The sequence below is a fragment of the Ahaetulla prasina genome, chromosome 1, assembly GCF_028640845.1.
Source record: "Ahaetulla prasina isolate Xishuangbanna chromosome 1, ASM2864084v1, whole genome shotgun sequence".
NCBI lineage: Eukaryota > Metazoa > Chordata > Lepidosauria > Squamata > Colubridae > Ahaetulla > Ahaetulla prasina.
The window spans coordinates 52,011,398-52,036,037 of record NC_080539.1 but is presented as its reverse complement, the minus strand read 5'-3'; the positions used below and the strand labels follow the sequence as shown (position 1 = coordinate 52,036,037).

General features: G+C 38.7%; 1 protein-coding gene across 3 annotated transcripts in view; it reads left to right on the top strand.

Moving 5' to 3' along the window:
• Nucleotides 1–24,580, top strand: part of PLEKHH2 (pleckstrin homology, MyTH4 and FERM domain containing H2) — an 87,246-nt gene extending 62,666 nt beyond the window's left edge. For 2 of the 3 annotated variants that reach the window (XM_058165236.1, XM_058165237.1), the window contains exons 23-30: nt 48–203; nt 2,897–2,994; nt 3,896–4,037; nt 5,477–5,622; nt 6,193–6,322; nt 14,837–14,923; nt 16,198–16,335; nt 17,149–24,580. In XM_058165236.1, the coding sequence (XP_058021219.1) occupies nt 48–203; nt 2,897–2,994; nt 3,896–4,037; nt 5,477–5,622; nt 6,193–6,322; nt 14,837–14,923; nt 16,198–16,335; nt 17,149–17,319 (1,068 nt within the window). In that variant the 3' untranslated portion in view covers nt 17,320–24,580. The remainder of the gene's footprint in view (nt 1–47; nt 204–2,896; nt 2,995–3,895; nt 4,038–5,476; nt 5,623–6,192; nt 6,323–14,836; nt 14,924–16,197; nt 16,336–17,148) is intronic. The other variant, XM_058165238.1, reaches the window with a different exon arrangement.
• Nucleotides 24,581–24,640: the final 60 nt, after the last annotated feature.

The window sequence follows — 24,640 nt, the reverse complement described above, 5'->3', positions numbered from 1 at the left end:
AGTTTGGTGCAAAATTAATTGATGTAAAATTTATGTGGTCTGCACAGGTTGTTGGATTCGATGCTTCTACCACTGTTGAAGAATTTTTGAGCACACTTAATCAGGATACAGGAATGAGAAAACCCACACAGTCAGGATTTGCCCTATTTACTGATGATCCTTCCGGCAAGGATATTGAACATTGTCTTCAAGGAGACATCAAAGTGAGCAACTATTTTAATGAATATATATAATTTACAGATAAGAGAATTAAGTTTGGAACTATACTTTAATGTGTTAATTTTTTTCTAGATTCAAACAAAATAAAGTAGTATAATAAACGGTGAAGATTTTTATTTATTTATTTATTTGTCACAACATCATACAAAAAGATTATGTAGTATATACACATATAAACATATATAGGAAGAAGAAAAGAAAAACAATAGGACAGGAACGGTAGGCACGTTTGTGCGCTTATGCACGCCCCTTATGGTCCTCTTAGGAATGGGGTGAGGTCAATAGTAGAAAGTTTTTGGTTAAAGCTATTAGGATTATGGGAAGAGACCACAGAGTCAGGTAAAGTATTCCAAGCACTGATGATTCTGTTGCAGAAGTCATATTTTCTGCAATCTAGATTAAAGCGGTTTACATTAAGTTTAAATCTATTGGTTGCCCTTGTATTATTGCAATTAAAGCTGAAGTAGTCTTTGACAGGAAGGACATTACAATAGATGATTCTGTGAGTTAAACTTAGGTCTTGTCGAAGGCGACGGAGTTCCAAGTTTTCTAAGCCTAGGATTTCAAGTCTGGTGGGATAAGGTATTTTGTTGTTTTCAGAGGAATGGAGAACTCTTCTTGTAAAATATTTCTGGACACGCTCAATTGTATTGATGTCAGAGATGTGGTGAGGGTTCCAAACAGGTGAGCTGTATTCTAGAATTGGTCTAGCAAATGTTTTATATGCTCTGGTTAGTAGTGTGGTGTTTTGGAAAAGAAGCTACAAAATTAGGTTTACAACTCTTAGAGCTTTTTTGCTATGTAGTTGCAGTGGGCTTTGGCACTTAGATCATTTGACATGAAAACTCCAAGGTCTTTAACGGGATGGGGTCGTCTGTAAGGTAATGTCCATCTAGTATGTACTTAGTTTTAGAGTTCTTTTTCCTATATGTAAGACTGAGCATTTGCTGGTTGAAATTTGGAGCTGCCAATTTTAGACCAAGCGGTTAGATGGTCAAGGTCGTTTTGAATGATAGAAGTGTTGTCTGTGGTGTTAAATAGTTTGACATCGTCAGCAAAGAGAACACAATTACTTGAGATATGGTCACAAAGATCATTAATGTATAGAATAAAGAGTGTTGGTCCAAGGACGCTGCCTTGAGGAACGCCACTCTTGACAGGAACAGGATTTGATAAAGCATTGCCAATTTTGACCACTTGTTGTCTGTTAGACAGAAAAGCAGATATCCATTTGTGGAGGGGTCCTGAGATGCCATAGGATGTTAGTTTAAGGAGAAGTTTATCGTGTACTACTGAGTCAAAAGCTTTGCAGAAGTCTATGTAGATTGCATCTATTGATTTGCCTTGATCTAGATTTGAAGTCCATATGTTTTTGCAGTGGAGAAGTTGTAAGTTACATGATAACTTTTCCTGAAACCAAATTGTTTGTTGGAGAGTAGGTTGTTAGTTTCTAAGTGTGAGGTAATGGATTGATTGATGATAGATTCCATGACTTTGCAGGTGACGCAGCAAAGGGAGATCGGTCTGTAGTTTTCGACTAAGCTGGGGTCTCCTTTTTTGAAGATGGGGATGACTGTGGCTAGTGACCAAAGTTTGGGAAGAGAACTGGTAGTGAAAGCTTTATCAAAGATAATACTTAGGGGTTCAGCTATATTAATGGAAAGTTTTTAAGAAATATGCACATAGACCATCAGGTCCAATAGAAAGCGATGGTTTTAAGTTGTGAAGAGCTTTACCAACGTTGTCTTCTGTGAAATCTATATGAGTTAAATCATCATAGTCATTGCTGGTTCGTTTGTGGAATGTTGGATATGTGTTATCGGAGTTAACAAAAACTGAGCCAAAGAAAATGTTGAAGAGGTTTGCTTTGACTGTTTCGTCATTGCATTCTTTGTTGTTAGAATCTTTTAGTGGTGGGATGGATCTTGAATCTTTAAGTTTACTGTTGACAAAATTATAAAAGGCACGATTGGAATTTGTGCGTAGAAGGTTTTCTTCTTGCTTGGTGTGGTAATTTGTGCATTCAGTTTTATTTGGTTGCATATGTTTCTGTAACGGTTTCTGAAGTTTGTAACATAGCCTTTTTGTTTCTTTTCCAGAGGATTTTTTTTGATTGAAGCTTTTTTATTGATATGGGTAGTTTGTTTTTCTTGGACATGGTAGTCATTCGTGGTACATATAATTTAATGACTCTATTGATTTCAAGTAGGAAGATTCTGTAGAGGTCATCAGCGGTTATGCAGGTTGCAAACAGATTTTGCCAGTTCAGAAGTGAAAGATCGTTGTTTATAAGGTCGTAATTGGCTTTCTTGAAGTTGTAGTTGGGAGTTCTGGTGTTATGACGATTTAAGTATGGACGTATATTGAGACGAATACATTTTTGTATTGTTCTGTTAAATTTTATTCATAAATTAATTTTCATAACATTCATTAAAATATAATTTGAAAAGATTAACTGTAAAAATGTTCAGTGCTTTCGGTCTGAGTGTAATTCTCTATCACAGCTGATTTGCATGACATTGTTAAGGGCCAGTAAAACAATTCCCCCTCGTTTTTACTTTATTCCAAAATAAGTTTAAGCAAATATCCTTTCAGCACAATAAAAGAATGTTTAACCAAAATGTACAATATGTGGGAACTCGTGGAATAAATCTGTTCTTCATGGCTTTCCTTCTAGATCTGTGACATTATTTCTAGATGGGAACAAGCCTCTAAAGAGCAGTATCCTGGAAAATGTGAAGGCACAAGAACAGTTAGGCTTACTTACAAAAATAGGTATAAAATAATGAATTTCTACCTATCTTCTATCACTATAAAACTTTGCACTTTAGAGTAGATTTATATCTTGTTTTCTGCATGAAGCTACTTTTTAAGATTCTTGACTGCTTATCTGCCTTTGATCAGGCTTTCATCAATAACATTAGTTATTAAAATGTTAAAAGATGCACGTTCAAAGTGCATTATACTTCTGATCTCTTCTCTCTTTTTTTCTTTGAAAAACTAGAAGGGAAGAAACAGGTCAAAAGATCTAGGAAGATCCACCAGAATCCTCCTTTCTTAGCTTGCATATCTCCTAATAAGAATGTGCAAAATTTCAGAAAGAGGAAACGAAAGGTATCGGCTTAATTCATCGGAGAAAGTCATTTCCACATTGAAAGCAACTTGTAGGCAAAGATGGTAGTGCACTAAGGAGAAACAAATAGAAACTGGTCCTCCTATCTACAGTCTTCCGGTCTCATGTTCTGAGAAAGGAGATTTCCTGCTGAACATGGAAATTCAGATTATTATCTTAGCCTTGTCTTGGTTGCCTTTTTTATCTCCTTGCCTTATTTCTTGTGATTTTCCCGCTGCATGGCTACCTTATATTTTCTTTTCCTATAAAAGGTTTATAATATTGACATTTAGCTAGAGCCTATGTGAATATCACATTAAAAATGTTTTTTATTGCATTGTGCCACTGTAGTCTTAAAATTTCTCTCTTTTGATATTTCTACAGAAGGCATAATTTTCCATGAATTCAGTTTAAAAACGATCAGTCTTCTTTTTAGTAGTTTTAAAATGTGTATTACTAGAACTGACTTTATATATATTTCAGTACCTTATAATTTATTCCTTGCACATACTGCACATACTATGTGATTATCAGCATTTAACATATCACTGTTTTCTTTCACAGGCTCTATTTTTCAGTACAAATCCGGGGAGAGACAGAAAGAGAAAAGCTACTGTTAATGTATCAGACAAATGATCAAATTATAAATGGGTTCTTCCCTGTAAATAAAGATCTGGCACTAGAATTGGCAGCACTTCTGGCCCAGGTAATTATGTTTGTGATTTTCCAGTTGTCTGCCTTTAATGTAGATTTCTTTTATGATATAATAAAGCATAGATAAATCAGTTACTCTTATGTTCTGGAATGTTAGGCCTAATGCTTGGAATAATTCTTTTTTTATCTGAACCAAAGCCTTATCAAATCGGTGAAATTCAACATTTTATTTTCTGGTAATAGCCAAATTGTGAAAGTAAAACAGTGATGCTGGTGAATTGATCTTTAAATATCTTTCCAAATGATGATGCTAAGTAACATTTTCCAAATTTGCTACCTATAATAAGAGTTTTATGTACAGGCCCACATAATGTATACGAGGATTTAATATATATTATTTATTACTTGTTTATATGCTACTCCAATTCTAGAGACTCTATTGATACCTTCCTTTTTATAAAGTATGCTTTATGTATATTTTTTGTTAATTTAGTTTTTAATCTTTAGGGAATAAGTCAATTCTAGCAAAGATGAGAGGTATACATTAGAAAAATATGTTAGACAAACAAAAAGAAAAAGATTCAAGAAATGGGAAGGACAGTTTGATAAGAAAAACAAATTCCTTTTTATTATTTTAAGGAGTGCTTGAGTAGTCTATGAGAAGTACTAAACTTTTTAGGCTGTTTTCAAACAAAGGGGAAGAAATGGCATTTTCCGAATAGCAAAATACTGTGATTAGGAAAAGTGTTTTTCCACAGAATATTTTTAATGCAGAAACATTAACATGCCATAAATTAACTTTTTGTGATGCAGTTGAATCCCATTTAATAATGATGAAATATATCAATGTCTTATGAAATACGAGAAAACGGCTTAAAAGCAGACATACTTTGCCTTAAAGGGAAAATTTTTATTTCATAAATAACTGAAGTAGGAGAGATGATCCAGACTGAACATTGGTATGAACAGAAGTATATTTCAGTCCATATCCAGAACAGTATCTCTTGATTGCTGATAGTGTTTGAACTATATGGTCACAATATAAATGGCCTGGCAGTGTTTTTCTATGGATATGCAATATATCAACATCTAGTGATCCATATCACAAATTCATTGTTTGCTGGGTTTGAAAGCAAACATTCTGTCTTATATAGTCCAAAAGCAGAATAATACTGTAGTTCCTTCATCTGAATTTAATTCTACTTAAAGAAAATGATGGTTACTGTTCACACAAAACACCACAATACCACAAACACCAAATGCTTATAGTTAATTCTACTGGCACTGATAATATTTGCATCTAAAACTTTCAGCTTCTAAAAATAAGTTTACAACAATTAGATTTATTAGGATTATTTAAAAGATTACCGAGAATATACACATTAAATTACAGATACTAGATTATAGATGCTAAAGTATGCTGACGTACTAAAATGCTTTTGTAATCACTTTTTCGTTCACTATTTTTTTCTTATGTTGCTTATCCACAAGGTGGAAATAGGAGATTTTGAAAGACCTTTCTCAACTCCAGCAGGTCAAGTAACTTCCCTGTCAAAATCTAATCAAACTTTAAAACAAGTTGTAGAGAAATTTTATCCCAAAAAATACAGAGATAATTGTTCAGAAGAACAGTTAAGGTATGTTACTAATACTTATATTTTTTAAAAAGCTGCAAATAGAACCACATAAAGGTTCTGTTAAATGTTTCAGTAATTTTCATTTCTTAGACAGAGACTAGACAAGTTGGATAAATTATTTCAAAACATGTAATTAACACCCAAATTAAATGTATACTATTGTTTTTTAATATTTAATATTTATTATAATTATTGTAGTTGAAGTTGCCTGAATATACAATGGTAAAAGAAATAATGTTGTGCATCAAAACATAAGACATATATTGTAAACTGGAAGAGTACTGTACATGTGACTATCTGCTCCATTTTCTCATCATACAGAATTTTTTTTTCATTTCTATTGCCAGTAATCTGGAAATTATTTCATATCGCAATCACATTAACTAAATCCAAAATTTAAAAAGTTACAGAACAATGCTATCCCATTATATATATATATAGAGAGAGAGAGACATAGACACTGTATATACAAATACATATTTTGCTTCATTTCATAACAGTCAAATAATAATTCATTTTATCCTATATTGTTTTATTTTATATTTTTTCCCTTATGCTTCATGTTAAAAGACAGCTTTACCAGAGATTATCAACCAAATGGATGGCTCTTCGTGGGCATACTGCTGTAGATTGTGTGCGCATTTACCTTGCTGTGGTACGGAAGTGGCCTCTCTTTGGCGCCAAGCTGTTTGCAGCAAAAGTGAGAAAAATATTTTTTCACTTTCTTCCTTAGCAGAAAAAAAAATCTTTGCCTGTATTCTGTTTCCTTGCACTTTCTACTCTTGCCATTAAAAATAATTAAAACATTTAGTAATTAATATCTTATGTGTGTTTTATAAATATATTGAATGGAGCAGGAAATGTTTAATGGGTAAGGATCATGGGTAGCTTTAATGGGTAGCTTTAATGTTTAATGGGTAAGGATCATGGGTAGATAATGGGTAGCATCAACACTTTAATCAGTTCAGAAATGGCCATTCACATTTGAAAACTTCCAGTGAGGGTGAGTCCATCATTATTCTAGGAAAACTATTTAATTGCAAAGTTAAATCTAACCAGTGTAGAGTACAGTTGCTCCCATTATCTTCTAAGGCTGCCAAGTGATATAGTTATAGGCAAAACTGATTGCATCCTGTGTTATCTGCCCAATTCTCCAGTTTTCTTAGCAAGGTTTTTCAGAAGAGGTTTGCCATTTCTTCCTTCCTACGGTTAAGAGAGAGTCACTGGACAAATGTCACCCAATTATCTTTGTACCTAAGATGGGATTGGAAGCTATACTCTCCCAGTTTCTGGCCTGCTTCTAAATCAATACACTATACTGGCTTTCTTACCTGAACTATATAAATTTTTATTTACCATATTTTTCAGAGTAAAAGATGCACCTTTTTCCTCCAAAAAAGAGAGTGAAAATCTGGGAGTGTCTTATACTCCGAATGTAGCCCTGCCCAGCTTCTCAAACAGAGGTTTCAGAGGCTGAAAAAAGCATCAGAAATGGAGCTTCAGAAAAGAAGCCCCCAAACAAAGCTTCAGAGGCTTTTTTTCTGAAGCTCTGTTTTGGAAGCTTTCAGAGGCAGAAAAAAGTTTTTTCTGAAACAGTGTTTCAGAAGTTTCAGAGGCAGAAAAAAAAGCAAGCACAAAGTTCACAACCAAGGAACTTGTTGCTAAAATTCACTTCTGGGAACAGCTGATTGGGGGTATTCCAAGAGGCCAATACACCTGCCAATCAGCTTTTTTCTTATTTTCCTCCCAAAGGAAGGAGTATAAGATGCACTAAGGTGTGTCTTATACTCTGAAAAATACGGTGTGTATGTGTATGTATATATGTATGTACGTAGGTCTTTGGTTATTCGGGTTTTCTTCCGCATAAAATTGGAAGTGTCTTGGCGACGCTTGATCTAATATCAAGACATCTATATGGAGAAATTATAACCAAAGATACATATATATATATATATATATATATATATATATATATATATATATATATAGGTCTTTGGTTGTTCGGGTTTTCTCCCGTAAAATTGGAAGTGTCTTGGCGACGCTTCGAAGTCTCATTCGTCATCTTCAGGCTTCAGCTTCGTGCTTCTGGGAGCAATGTGTGATCGCAGCTGTTTCTTCCTTTTAACTGCTAGTGGGGTTTGAACTGATTGGGTGGGAGCTTGGCTGTGCTCTGATTGGATGGGGTTTTCTGTGCTCTGATTGGCTGGGGTGTGTCCTGTGTTGGTGGGGGCTTGGTTGTGCTCAGTCTAGTCTGTGCTGCAGGGGGATTTGAGCTGGTGAGCTGCATAGCTGTTGTTTGGCTTTGTGGTCGTGCTACATCTTCATAGTGGGTGTCAGTCTGCTGCATGTATGGATTGGAGGGGTTTGAAATGGCTAATGTTGCAGCTGCGGTCTGGCTTCTGGTCCTTGGTCGTGCTTCATGATCAGTGTGGGTTTGGGTCTGCTTTCTGGGTGGATGTGCGGTGGTGACATCCTGTGTGGACCTCGTGAGTGTGGGTCTGGTGTCATTCCTCGTGTTAGGGACTCGTTTGTCAATAAGGGCGGGTTTCCAAATGGCTGGTAGGCGGAGGTGTCATCTCGTTTGTTCATGCTGTGTGGGCGTTTTCTATCTCAATGGCTTCTCTGATTATTCTGTTGTTAAAGTGTTCAGTTTTGGCGATAGTTCTGGTCTTTTAAAGTCAATATCATGTCCTGTGACTTTAAAGTGTTGGACCAGGAAGAAGTTGGTTCCTCTTTTTGAATGAGTTCTTGTGTTCTTCAATCGTGCACTTATTCTTCTGTTGGTTTGTCCAATGTATGTGGTGGGGCAGGCGGTGCATCGGATTTCATATACTCCTTGATTTTCTAACTCAATTTTGTCTTTGGGGTTTCTTAGGATGGTGGATATTTTTCTGTTTGTGCAGAATGCTGTCTTGATGTTGTGTTTGTGGAGGATCTAGCTGATTCTGTCTGTGGTGCCTAAGCTCTATGGCCTCCCAAGATACACAAAGAAGGAACCCACTCAGACCCATAGTCAGCTCCATAGGCTCACCTCTACAAAACCTAGCCAAATTTCTCGCCAAACAACTACAGCCCTATGCAGAATCCATCACACGTAAAAAACTCATTCCAGTTCATAGAGATCATAAAGAAACAAAACTTACAGCCCAGCGACCTACTCGTGAGCTTTGATGTCATATCCCTCTTCACCCAAGTGCCAATCAAAGAAGCCTTGACAGCTATCCAAAACAAATATAACCCCCCCAAGCACATCCTAGATCTGACCAACCACTGCCTATCCAACACATACTTCATCTATAATGGACAAAAATACAAACAAATAGAAGGAGCACCCATGGGATCACCCCTCTCACCTGTCATTGCCAATCTCTACATGGAACACTTTGAAACCCCAGCTCTGATCACAAACCCAAACTCTGGCTCAGATATGTAGACGACACCTTCATAATCTGGCCACACGGGAAAGAAAAACTTGACAACTTCCTCACACACCTCAATAGCCTACACCCCAAAATACAGTTCACCATGGAAACAGAAGTTAATAACCAACTTCCCTTCCTGGATGTCTTAGTCTACAGAAAACCCAATGGCTCCCTAGGACACACCATCTACCAGAAGAAAACACACACAAACCGCTATCTGCACGCACTCTCACACCACCACCCAGCACAGATCAACTCCGTAGCCAAGACACTCATCTCCAGAACAAAATGCTTAGCTGATGAACAACACCTAAAACCGCACCTAGACACTCTCACTAACGTACTAACATCCAATGGATTCCAGAGAAATAAGATTACCAAACTAATCCAAAAAGAACCCCCCACTAAAATCCAAGACAGAGAACAAGAAAACGGCACAGCCCTCCTCCCATATATAAAAGGCACCACAGACAGAATCAGCAAGATCCTCCACAAACACAACATCAAGACAGCATTCTGCACAAACAGAAAAATATCCACCATCCTAAGAAACCCCAAAGACAAAATTGAGTTAGAAAATCAAGGAGTATATGAAATCCCATGCACCGCCTGCCCCACCACATACATTGGACAAACCAACAGAAGAATAAGTGCACGCATTGAAGAACACAAGAACTCATTCAAAAAAGAGGAACCAACTTCTTCCTGGTCCAACACTTTAAAGTCACAGGACATGATATTGACTTTAAAAGACCAGAACTATCGCCAAAACTGAACACTTTAACAACAGAATAATCAGAGAAGCCATTGAGATAGAAAACGCCCACACAGCATGAACAAACGAGATGACACCTCCGCCTACCAGCCATTTGGAAACCCGCCTTATTGACAAACGAGTCCCTAACACGAGGAATGACACCAGACCCACACTCACAGGTCCACACAGGATGTCACCACCGCACATCCACCCAGAAAGCAGACCCAAACCCACACTGATCATGAAGCACGACCAAGGACCAGAAGCCAGACCGCAGCTGCAACATTAGCCATTTCAAACCCTCCAATCCATACATGCAGCAGACTGACACCCACTATGAAGATGTAGCACGACCACAAAGCCAAACAACAGCTATGCAGCTCACCAGCTCAAATCCCCTGCAGCACAGACTAGACTGAGCACAACCAAGCCCCCACCAACACAGGACACACCCCAGCCAATCAGAGCACAGAAAAACCCCATCCAATCAGAGCACAGCCAAGCTCCCACCCAATCAGTTCAAACCCCACTAGCAGTTAAAAGGAAGAAACAGCTGCGATCACACATTGCTCCCAGAAGCACGGTTGAAGCCTGAAGATGATGAATGAGACTTCCGAAACGTCGCCAAGACACTTCCAATTTACGGGAGAAAACCCGAACAACCAAAGACCTATATACAAACACCGCGAAAACCTCAGAAAACATATATATATATATATATATATATATATATATATATATATATATATATATATATATATATATATATATATATATATATATATATATATACACATATATATATATATATACCCTTGTATATATGTATGTATGTATGTATATGTATATTTGTTTTGATATCACTTTATGTTTGAGCATAATAGAATAGTCCAAAAGCAGGAAAATCTGATTATAATAAAAGCAGAGTTTATTTATTTATTTATTTATTTATTTATTTCGATTTTTATACCGCCCTTCTCCCGGAGGACTCAGGGCAGTGTACAGCCAAGTAAAAATTCAATATATAAACATTAAAAGAAGTTAAAAAGAAATATTATAATGTGGCCGAAATTTTAAAACCATTTAAAATCTTAAAAAATAAATACCCCAATAAAATTTCAATCCAGTCCCGCTTGAATAAATAGGTGCGTTTTCAGCTCACGCCGAAAAGTCCGAAGATCAGGCAATTGACGTAAACCGGGGGGAAGTTCATTCCAGAGCGTAGGAGCTCCAACAGAGAAGGCCCTTCCTGGGGCCGCCAGCCGACATTGCTTGGCGGACGGCACCCTGAGAAGGCCCTCTGTGTGAGCGCACGGGTCGGTGGGAGGCACAAGGTAACAGCAGGCGGTCCCGTAAGTACCGGGTCCTAAGCCATGGAGCGCTTTAAAGGTGGTAACCAAAATCTTGAAGCGCACCGAAGACCACAGGAAGCCAGTGCAAGCTGCGCAGGATTGGTGTTACATGGGAGCAACGAGTTGCCCCACTATTACCAGCGCAGCTGCATTCTGGACTAGCTGCAGCCTCCGGGTGCACTTCAAGGGCAGCCCCATGTAGAGAGCATTGCAATAGTCCAAGCGGAAGTGACAAGGGCATGAGTGACCGTGCATAAGGCATCCCGGTCAAGAAAGGCGCAACTGGCGCACCAAGCGTATTGGTGGAAGGCCCTCTTGGAGACGGCCGCCAAATGATCAAACGACAGTCGCCCATCCAAGAGGACCCATTGGGGCTAATAACCGCTCCACAGCCAGCTGCGGCTGCAGCTGACTGTACCGGGTGCCGCATCCACAGCCACTCCGTCTTGGAGGATTGAGCTTGAGTCTGTTTCTCCCCATCCAGACCCGTACAGCTTCCAGACACCGGGACAGCACTTGACAGCGTTGGGGTGGTTCGGGTGGAAAAGTACAGCTGAGTATCATCAGCGTACAGATGATAACTCACCCGAAACCACTGATGACCTCACCCAGCGGCTTCATGTAGATGTTGAACAGGAGGCGAGAGAATCGACCCTGAGGCACCCCACAAGTAAGGTGCCTCGCGGTGACCTCTGCCCCCTGTCAACACCGTCTGCGACGGTCGGAGATAGGAGGAGAACCACCGATAAACGGTGCCTCCACTCCCAACCCCTCCAACCGTGCAGCAAGATACCATGGTCGATGGTATCAAGCGCTGAGAGATCTAATAGGACCAGGGCAGAGGAACAACCCCTATCCCTGGCCCTCCAGAGGTCATCCACCAAGCGACCAAAGCTGTCTCCGTGCTGTGACCGGCCCGGAAGCCGGACTGAACGGGTCTAGATAGACAGCTTCATCCAGGTACCGAAGCTGCCATGCAACCATTTCTACAACCTTCGCCACAAAGCGAAGGTTGGAACAGACGATAATTTCCCAAAATAGCTGGGTCCAGGAGGGCTTCTTGAGGAGGGGTCTCACCACTGCCTCTTTCAAAGCAGCGGGGAAAACCCCTTCCATCAATGAAGCATTTATAATTCCCTGGAGCCAGCCTTGTGTCACCTCCTGAGTGGCCAGCACCAACCAGGAAGGACACGGGTCCAGTAAACATGTGGTGGCATGTAGCCTCCCAGTAACCTGTCCACGTCCTCGAGCCACAGTCTCAAACTCATCCCAAATAACCTCAACAAGGCGTGCCTCTGCCATCCCACTTGGATCATCGCAATTTTGGTCTAGACTATCCAAGCTGAGCGATTTTATCGTATAGATAACCGTTAAACTCCTCAGCACGTCCCTGTAGGGGGTCATCCCACCCCTCCTGATGAAGGAGGGAGCGAGTCACCCAGAACAGGGCGGGCGGGCGGTTATCTGCCGATGCAATGAGGGTGGAAACGTAGGAACGCTTTCGCCTCCTCATTGCCACTAGGTAGGTCTTAGTAAAGATCTCACTAGTGTCCGATCAGCCTCGGAACGGCTAGACCTCCAGGTACTCTCTAGGCGTCTTCTCCGGCGTTTCATCTCCCTCAGCTCCTCAGAGAACCAAGGAGCCAAGTGAGATCTGCGCCGGGTCAGAGGTCGCAAAGGCACGACACGGTCCAAAGCCCCGTCGCGGCCCGCTCCCAGGCCGCAACGAGTTCTTCAGTCGTGCCGTGGGCAAGATCCTCAGGAACGCCCAAGCTCCGTCCGGAACCTCTCAGGGTCCATCAGGCGCCTGGGACGGAACCAACGCATTGGCTCCGTCTCCCTGCGGTGGTGGCGGTCTGAAAGTCCAGGCGAAGGAGAAATGATCCGACCATGACACGGTTCCGTCATTAAATCTCCTAATACCAGATAATTAATCCACTGTCCAGAGATAAAAATCAGATCTAGTGTGCCTCCCCCTGTGTGTGTGGGGCCATCAGTTACTTGAATCAGGTCCATGGCCATCATGGAAGCCAGGAACTCCTGAGCTACCGTTGATGACAAGCCGGCCGATGGCAAGTTGAAGTCCCCCATGACCAAAAGTCTGGGAGTCTCAACTGCCACCCCGGCAAGCACCTCCAGCAGCTCAGGCAGGGCTGTAGTCACGCAGCAAGGAGCCAGGTCAACAGACCCATCTGATTCCTATGGCCCCACTTCACAAGGAGGGATTCACAACCAGCTATCTGAGGCACAGTGGACTCCCTTGGCTCTAGACTTTCTCTAATCACAACCGCCACCCCCCCACCCCTACCTTGGGCCCTCGGCTGATGAAATGCACGGAAACCTGGAGGGCACAGTTCAACCAGGGGAACACCCCCCTCTGTGCCCAACCAGGTCTCCGTAATGCCCGTAATGTCCGCGGACTCCCTCTGTATAAGATCGTAAATCAAGGGAGCCTTATTTACCACGGACCGGGCATTGCACAGCATCAGCCGAAGACCCAAGCTCTGAGGATCTTGGCCATCCGGGGAACGGGTAAGGACTGAGGGGCCGGAGCATGTGATCGCCTTTAAACATCGAGCACGTGCTCCCAGAGGATGATGCGACCCCTTGCCTCCGCCATATCTGCCTCTCCCACTTACCGTACAGATGGAATGACACTCTACGCTCTGAACATCCCCTCCCCTGTCTTGGACCCAATGAAATAAAGCCGTGAGCACGCACTGGGACTGGACATACCCTCCCCTCCCACCCCAATGGGTTTCCCCCCATCTCCACCCTCCCCTCCCAACCCTTAAAATCCCCATTAAAACTCCCTTAAAAATCTATTAAAACAACTAATTAAAAGCCCTAAGCCTCCTATTTTAGCATGCCACCTCGGGCTCCAAAGCCCGTCCTCAAGGTGGGCCCTCGATAATATGGAGGGCCAAACCCGCGAGAGAGGGGCATCTTGCAGGGCAAGAAGGTCAGCCGCAGTAAACGTTCACATCACAGAGAAAGTCCGGCAGGAGGCCCATCCTGGGCCGGTCAAGATGGTAACAGATGATACAGTGACCACGACCAGTCTGTCCTGATGGGAAACAGTCAATGGTGATCCTTGTGCGGTAGAGGACAAAACCGCTCACTCAGTCAGTTCACCACCCCATATAAATAGTCAGGGGTGGACTAAGGAAGAAGGAGGGGGGGGGACCGATGATAAAGATGTTAAGCAGGCCGTCCGCCGCCTTGAAACACCGAGGCAGGCCGCCGCCACCGGCCACCTCCGCCTGGCCATCGCCGCCAAAAGTGTCCCATCGCCGCCGCATGAGGCCACCGACATCCCCACCATCTAGGAAGGGACACCAGTCACCAAATCCTGCCAGCAATCCCGGGGCTCCACCGGCGCCAGTTGGAATAAGGTTACTGAGGGAAGAATCTAAATTTGAGCATTCGTGACAAGTGATTATCTAGTCTCTGCCTGAATACATCCAGAAGGGGGAACCCGCGTCTCTGTAATATTATTTGTGTTTCCAGAGGAAACGTCAATAAATTTCATTGCTTACCTTCAGGTAGTTTCTTTTTATGGAATTGTTCATTGTTTCAGTTATTAATTTAAAATGTAGAACAGTTCGTTATTATATATAATGTCACAACTACAGTAAGTACATACTTTATGTATATTTATTTTGTGGTTTGTTTGTTTTTAGCTTTTGACAGCATCCGCACCAGAGAGCAAATTGATATGGCTTGCTGTTTCTGAAAATGGTATTAATGTTCTTGAATACAACTCCATGGTACGGAGAAAATAGTTTGAATGCTTTATACATAAATGAATAGTATTTATATCTGCAAAGGTTATTTACAGTATTAGACCAGCTTATACAAAATCAGAATTCAACATACTTATAACTGCGCTAAAGGAAGCATCCTGTACAACTGGTTGTTGTTGATTTAGATTGTCACTATTAGAAAATAGTCTTGAAATTTTTTTAAACTAGTATTTATATGGCAATTACAATTTTTAATATAAATGGGGAGTTATATTTAGATTTGCAATATTGTTATCAGTCCTTGGAGGTAAACCAGACAAGAAACCCTGATATATGAATGCTAATATATACAGTATTACACTATCTTGCAAGTATGAATGTGACCATCCACCTCCCTTTACTCTACAGAAAACTCTTAAGTCTGAGATGTTTTCTCAAATTATATTTCTGCTTTGGACTAAGATTGTTCTTATCTAACCATTGTTTTGGCTATGGCTCTTCCTCCTATTCTTCAAGGTTGTGTGGCTCAGGCTGTAAGAAGCCTGTTATTAAACACAGCTGCCTGCAATTACTGCAGGTTCTAGGCAGGCCCAAGGTTGACTCAGCCTTCCATCCTTTATAAGGTAGGTAAAATGAGGACCCAGATTGTTGGGGTGGCAATAAGTTGACTTTGTATATAAATATACAAATAGAATGAGACTATTGCCTTACACAATGTAAGCCGCCCTGAGTCTTCGGAGAAGGGCGGGATATAAATGTAAAAAAAAAAAAGGTTATTCTCACACTCCATTAAAAGAGTTGTTTCTAGAAAGTATGTCTTAGACCATAATGCCAAATACTTGTTCTAAAAAATAAGACTCATTAGACTGGATTCAGAGTTAATCATATTTAATATAGTTAATTAAAATCAAAAGGGCTGAATTTAATTAGATATTGCCCCTCTGCTTTTATAGTGTATTCTTGAAGTATGATTAAGTCAGGATCCAAACCACCAGTACATATAATTCAAGAAACATTATGATTGTGAATATATGCTGGTTTATTTATAAATGTATTCTATGTCTATGTGAGATAATATTTAGTGAGCATGTTGCACAGTATTTTGGTTGAATTGATTCTATGTCGGTCACTTTAGTAACAAAGGTTTAGAATGCAGTCATGACAGATTATTCCTGAAATGAAACGTTCCCTTATAATCATTCTAAAAGCCATGCCTATGACAATAAATAGACATTATTTTCTCTCTTTATTTCTTTTTCCTCTCTTTCATGGAACATCATTTCTATTGTACTTCTAAGCGGTTAATATTGACATATTTATATAAGAACCTAGTGACCTTTGGAGGTTATCAAGAAGACTTTATGCTGGTGGTAAACAACACGAGTACAGAAGAGAAACATACTGAAAAACTCTTGTTTACTTTTGCCAAACCAAAGGTTAGTATATTAATCAAAATTGTTTACCAACTTTAAATGACATTGCATATGTAGAACAAAAGTAGACATCTAGCACTCATGGAAATCTCCCTCCTTAATTGACTTTTAAGTTTTGTTTTTAAAAATGCTTTTCATCTAACATGTAAGGCTGGCATGGTTCAAAACAAATGATTGGCACCATTTTTATTTTCAAGAACGTCTCTAGTTTCCAGATGGGTCTCATAGGTATTTAGATGGCTGTAACTAATCCTTTGCTTAAACCTAAACAAAATGTAAAGGTAAGTGGAACGGTTGTCAAAAACATGCAGGAAGGATTAGGACTGGCCTTTTATTAAATATGTATTTTGTGATTGGCTACAATCGTTATGAAAGCAATATATGAAGTAAAAGGAGAAGAGAGAATCAAGAATGTTTAGGAAAATATCCTCAGTCAGTCTTCTCTTTTACAGTATTTGTTGTAAAAATCTTTTTGACCTATAACAAAAAGGAAAGGTCTTTTTGTCTTTTCCTGATCTTTATTAAAATATCATTTTCAAAATGCAAAAGCATGTTTTCCAAATGGGTGGAGGCCAACAAGAAAAGCTGTTGTCATTTCTGTAGCTAGTTACATCAACTGGTGCAAAGGCACCATATTCCTTCCATATCCTTTGATTGATGGACACACTTTGACAACAATATTATCAATGCATTGGAGAAAGCGTTGAATTGGAACTTTAAGACACACTCTACTTTTTACTCCTCATTCAGCGTAGTCCAATTAGACAATTAAAGTCTATTAAAGGTGTTCTAAATGTATCATACATTTTGTTTCAGATCCTTGAGATTACTCTACTTATTGCCAGCTACATTAACAATTTTCATCAACAGAAGAAGACAGTTCATGAATTTTCTGCTCCACAATCAAGAAATCCAAAATCTAATGATATAGAATGCCATTCATTTTTACTGCAAAACAGACCAACCAAAGGACCTACTTTATTATGAATAATGGGGCTAAATGTATGTCATTTATATTAGGTTATTATTTTGAAAGGATAGTCTGTTGTTAATTAGAAATTAACAACATATATATATCTTGCACATTTATTCTTCTATCAAGCTTGGGACTCTCAGATGTGAACTGTAAAAATTCAGATCTCCCCTGGATGACAGTAAAAATATAGAAGAATGATCTTTTTTACCTTGATAGCTCTCTGGATTTTTGCATCCTAGAAGTAATAATCCTACTCAAGCTGAAAGCTGTGGTACACAAGAAATTGCATTTTTCTTCATAATTATTTTAATATACAAAGTACAAAATAATATATATATATATAGTATATTTGGTAATCCAAATATTAATTATTCTGAATAAACACTGTGAATTGGGTAGCTAAAAATAATCAGGAGAAATAATAATGAACATTGGAGAAATAATAATAATCTTTAAATACAAAGATTCATACAAAGCCTCTGCTTTCCTCCTTTTCTTCTAAACTCTTTTCTAAATCGCTCCTAGATTTAAAACTTCTAAAAAATGTGACTGCATCCACATATCACACTAAACCATCTCTTGTAAAATATGACAGAGTTCTTGCAATGAGTATAGTAATTATAATTCTTTGACCAGGTCATAGTTTGTTTCTTCTCATTTAACTGCACTTATATTAGATCTATGTTGATAAGTTAAGAGTTTGGCAAGGCAGAAAACATATTAGGAATAAACCAGATTGCAGGGAAGCCTTCCATGACTCATAGTTATAATGATTAAGCCAATAGCAAATAGTTGTTTCAATCTGTAGTTTACTTCTCTAAAAAAAGTTAATGGTTTATTCACTGATCTTATTTGCATATCACTTTAAGCTAAAAACAAGTAATTACATCTTGGAATGCTATGTGAATATAGCATATATACAATAACTCATTTAGGGTGAAAGAGTGCTCCATCATAAAGATGTGTGCTTTCTGTCTTAACTGATCTAGACATAACCTTAAAACTATTTATTGAGAAAACTGATTAGCATTTAAATACCTGATAAAACTTCATAAAAATCTTATCTTTTCATTCTGGTACTTTCAAACAGATCCAAGATGGCACCGCCGAAGGCTGCCTTGGTGAAATGCTCTCTAATGGTTTCTTTATTTTTAATTATTCTCTGCGACTCACTACGGATTTCTTACTCACGAGACCATCTGCTAAGAATTATGTAACGTTTCTTTAAGAAGCAGCTTTCTGTTATCTCCCCACCCCCTCCGTCTTTACAAACGCAGAGGAGATTCTAACACAGGAAGAAGCAATTTCCCAGACTATGGATTACCAAGAAAACCAAATGGAGGAAATGGAGACGAGGTAAAAGGGCGGGAATTTTAAATTTTAAGCTAAGGAATAGGGGAAATAGAACTGCTCTGCCTTCGATCTTCCTGACAAATTTACGTTCACTTGCTAACAAGATGGATAAAACACTCCTTTTAAACAGATGCAACTCTGATTTTCACAGTGCAGCTGCCCTATGCTTTATTGAAACCTGGTTACATGATGATATTGAAGACAACAGCATGCAAATTCCACGGTTTCAGATATACAGAGCAGACAGAATTTCAGAATCATCAGGTAAAAAAAGGGAGGAGGCTTCTGCTTATATATCAACAACAGCTGGTCTCAGGATACAACTATAATATATAAATTCTGTGACGAAAACTTAAGAGTCTTTAATTATCAACTGTAAACCATTTTACTCTCCACGTGAGTTCTCGTTTCTACTAATTGCTGCTTATGTCCCCCCACAAGCCTGTGTAAACCAGGCATTACGGATTCTAGTTGACCAGATTATGGAGGCTGAAGCCAAATACCCCAATTCACTGGCCATTATTATGGGAGATCTAAACAAAGCATACTTAAAGAAAGAGCTACCAAAATACTTTCAGCATGTCAATTGTCCCACTAGAGGCAAGAATGCTTTAGACCTAGCTACACAACACTAAAAGATGCTTATCGGTCCTTACCACGAGCAGCTGTGGGACAGACACTCTGATCATTGCATGATTCACCTTGTACCTGCTTATAGGCAAAGATTTAAAACCACGAAACCAACAATTAAATCAGTGAAGACCGGGACTGAGGAGGCAAAGTTAAAGCTACAGGCCTGTCTTGACTGCACTGATTGAAATGTTTTCGAAAATACCTCTGTAGACTTAGATGAACTCATAGATATTGTAACATCATATGTCAGCTTCTGTGAAGACCTATGTGTACCAACCAGGAACTTGTGAATATACAGTAACAACAAACCTTGGTTCACAGCTAAACTTAAGCAGCTATGTCGTTCCAAAGAGGAAGCCTAGAGAAAAGGTGATAAAATGCTGTACAATTAGGCCAGAAATGTATTAACAAGGGAGATCAGAGAAGCAAAAAGAAGCTACTCTGAAAAGCTAAAGAATCAGTTCTCAACAAATGAACCAGCAAACATGTGGAAAACTCTTAAAAATATCACCGGTTTCCGCAAACCCAGGTTGAAGGAAATCAACAACTGGCAGATGATCTGAATGCAGATTTTTCTGCAGGTTTGAAAGGAAACTACAGCCACCTATCTTCACAACTCCCATCTCAAGACACACTAAAAACAGCCAAGCCTCCTACAACTGACCCCATCCCATTGGGTTCACAACCCCTAGTGATCACAGAAAAGGCAGTGCAGGACCTATTTCACAGACAAAAGCCAGGAGCTCCAGGCCCAGACAAGATAACTCCTTCTTGCTTAAAAGTCTGTGCTGACCAATTGGCCCCCATCTTCACCTGTATATTCAATAAATCACTAGAGATGTGCTATGTTCCTTCTTGCTTCAAACATTCTACTATCATCCCAGTGCCGAAGAAGCCCACCATCAAGGGCTGAAAGACTACAGACCAGTTGCTCTAACCTCTGTAGTCATGAAAACCTTTTGAAGGCTAGTGCTGTCCCACTTGAAAACCATCACGGATCCACTGTTAGACCCCCTGCAATTTGCATTCCGAGCAAATAGATCAACGGATGATGCTATTAATATGGCTCTGCACTACATCCTATAACATCTTGAGTCTCCAAAGACCTGCACAAGAGTCCTCTTTGTAGATTTTAGTTCAGCATTCAACACCATCATTCCAGACATTCTTCTAAGCTAAACCAGCTAGCAGTACCTGAACACACTTGTAACTGGATCATAAGCTTCCTAACAGACAGGAAACAGCAGGTGAAGCTAAGCAGAACCACATCAGATACTTGTACAATTAGCACAGGGGTCCCACAAGGCTGTGTGCTCTCTCCACTTCTCTCCATATACCAATGACTGCATCTCCAATGATCCATCTGTTAAACTACTGAAATTCGCAGATGACACAACAGTGATTGGTCTCATTCGAGACAATGACGAATCCGCATATAGACGAGAGGTCGAACGACTAGCCTTGTGGTGCAACCAAAACAATCTGGAACTGAACACATTCAAAACCGTAGAAATGGTGGTGGAGTTTAGGAGAAACCCTCCCATATTACCACCTCTTAAAATACTAGACAACACAGTATCAACAGTAGAGACCTTCACATTTCTAGGTTCTACCATATCTCACAACCTAAAATGGACAGCTAACATCAAAAACGTCATCAAAAAAGCATAATAAAGAATGTTCTTTCTACGCCAACTCAGAAAGCTCAAACTGCCCAAGGAGCTGCTGATCCAGTTCTACAGAGGAATTATTGAGTCTGTCATCTGCACCTCTATAACTCTCTGGTTTGGTTCTGCAACCCAACAAGACAGACACAGACTTCAGAGGATAATTAGAACTGTAGAAAAAACAATTGCTACCAACCTGCCTTCCATTGAGGACCTATATACTGCACAAGTCAAAAAGAGGGGTGTGAAAATATTTACAGACCCCTCACATCCTAGACATAAACTGTTTCTACTCCTACCCTCAAAATGACGCTACAGAGCACTGTACACCAGAACAACTACAGTATCTTATGATTCTTGACGAATGTATCTTTTCTTTTATGTACATGAACAGTGTATGCACCAAGACAAATTCCTTGTGTGTCCAATTACATTTGGCCAATAAAGAATTCTATTCTATTCTATTATTCTATTCTATTCTATTCATCATTTTTTACTTCTGCTCTATTTTATTGACTTGCAACTCTCAGGATAGAAATTTTGCTTTAGGGACAGTATCTGTTGTTAGTACTGTAAAATACTATTCAAATGTTACACATGTAAGTTAGCATAATGTTATATTATTTAGTGATTAACATACATATATGAAGGTAGTTTTAGTTTTCTAAAACAGTGTTGCTCATAAATTAATTCTAACTGAATTTATAAGAAATACTGTTTAAACAAGATATCTGATTTAAAATATCAATTTTTGATGATTATTACCATTTCTGTTTTTCATTTCTGTAATAGATAATCAAATGAAGAGTTGTAGTGTAGGGAAGGGAGAGTTTATTTTGTTTTCACTATTAATAATTTTTGCCAATCTACTTCACTCATTCAAAAAGCTGACAGTTAGATCTACTAGTCAAAGTACACCTGGCCGAATTTATTTAATTATTGACTCCTAAGGCAAGTCACAGATCTGTTATTTATTTTTTACAAGTTTACAAAACCATTTATCATTATTATTTATTAAAATAATTTTACCCACTTATATTCTCATATATATGAATGCAGTGTCTGAATGTTGATAAATATATATCAAAACTTTGAGCAAAACTTGCCATTCTTCAGTTTTAAAATATGTGGTAAAATTTACAGAAAGAATAATTTTAATAGGTTTTACTGAAGAATTCAGTGGCGCAGAGAATCACATGGTTGCTCTAAACTTTTTTTAATGTGTCTTAGTGGCTAAGTCTGTTACAGTGCCCTGTATAGTCACAATTTCCATACTTTCAATGTTTGCTGGAATTATTTGGGATATGAAGGAAGTATCCTGCTGGTGGAAAGGAGCTTTACGAATAGGACAGAATAAAATGCATACTAAAAGCAAGTACAGACAAGTTGGGTATTAAAGCTGCTATTATCCCAGCACGGAATTAGTAATGCTGATTTTTTCTTCCACTAAAATTGAAAGGAAATTCAGAAAAAAGAGGAACTGAATATTTCAGCCAGATGTAGTCCATCAATCATGCTGTAGTTTAATATTGTCCTGCTTTATCATCTTGTTTGCATTGTTCTGAGCATTTAGAGGTTAAAAAAACTATCTGGTTCTTTAGCAGGGAAAAACTATTACTCATAATTCTTAAGTGTTGATGGATATACTTTAGTCATTTTCATCCCTTCTCTCCTTGTGCATTGGAGCATCTTAGAGTATCACCCTTAACCTAGTGAAGCTGAATGAAAGAATAAAAGCTCAATAAGGCTTTTCTTCTTTAGTTGCATCAGCACAATAATGGTTGACTCTAGAGCAGACATGTCCAAGCAAAGGTACCATGGACCACATCCGACCCTGGACAGATAGTAATGCAGCCCTACAAGATCATAAACTTTGAAAATTATCATATGCATTTATATATATTAACTACATTATATACTTTATATGCAGTCCAAGACAATTCCTCTTCACTCAGTGTTGCCCAGGCAAGCCAAAAGTTTAGACAATCATTCTCTAGAGGATACTACAAATGATTACAGCCTAGAACTATTTCTCACTTCACACAGTTTGTCACCTATGCAAAATTTCTCCCTTTGTTAAAAAAGAAAGTATTGATTTAAAAGAAACTATAGTTGCATAACCAACAAGCACGTCTATAAATAAATTTCTGCAAATCTGTATATGTAGAGTTTTTGACATACTGTGCTGCTAATTAGAACAAATTTGGGGAAATTTATTTTGGAAGTCTTTTTAGTCTTTAGAAGTGGGACCAGCATTTTCCAAAGCAAGTTCATTACATTTAATTAGCAGATCCATTTTCACGCTTGAAAATAAAAACTGCATAAAATTCTACCACCTTGAATTTTTACCTGTTTTTTCATTTTCAAGGTACTTGGGCAAGAGCCCAACATAGCTCTATATTTGCTGCTGTCTCCATGTAAAATTAATAGTGGTACCCTGATACTCTTATAGAGGCTATGTATAATCATATTTCATTTACTGTATATTTTTATTAAAAAGAGACATGTTTGCAAACATTATTCTCACTGTGCATGCATAAATAGCTTACTGTGTGCAACATTCACTACTGTAGGAAACTGTAAATTTAAACTGGATTGCACTTCTGAATGTACATCTGTCCCTATGTATTGTTCTAGATGCATCCTACCTATATGTATACTGGTACAACTAGCCATACCTAACATTTATCTTCAAATGTTAAATATGGGCCCCATTCCAAAATAATGAAAACTGAAAATATATGCAATTTATATAAACTTAATCAAGGAATACTTTAATGGCTCTGTTATTTCAAATTGTCCTTAAAATTAACAAAATGTTAATTTATATTAGAATATTTATATTTATTTAATCTAGTTATGGTTTTGTATAAGGTATTTTTATATAACTGTAAACCATTTTAACAAATAAAATAAATGAGAAAGAAGTCTGTATTTTGTCATGTAGATTCAGGGTTAGATGGGACACCATATTTTAGAGCAGCATTTTTCAAATTTAGCAACTGTTAAGATAATGCGGACTTCAATTCCATGACCAGCTGGGAAATTCTGGGAGTTGATGTCCATACTACCCTCAAAACGACGCTATAGAGTACTGCACACCAGAACAACTAGACACAAGAACAGTTTTTTTCCTGAAGGCCATCACTCTGCTAAACAATAATTCCCTCAACACTGTCAAACTGTTTACTAAATCTGCACTACTATTAATCTTCTCATCGTTCCCATCACGTCTCTTTCCACTTATGACTGTATGACTGTAAGTTTGTTGCTTGTAATCCTTATGATTTATATTGATATGTTGTTGTTGTTGTTAGTTGCGAAGTCATGTCCGACCCATCGTGACCCCATGGACAACATTCCTCCAGGCTTTCCTGTCCTCTACCATCCTCTGGAGTCCATTTAAACTCATGCCTACTGCTTCAGTGACTCCATCCAGCCAACTTGTTCTCTGTCATCCCTTTCTTCTTTTGCCCTAAATCTTTCCCAGCATTAGGCTCTTCTCCAGTGAGTCCTATATTGATATATTGACCATCATTTGTGTTGTAAATGTTGTACCTTGATGAACGTATCTTTTCTTTTATGTACATTGAGAGCATATGCACCAAGACAAATTCCTTGTGTGTCCAACCACACTTGGCCAATAAAAAAATTCTATTCTATTCTATTAAAGTGGTTT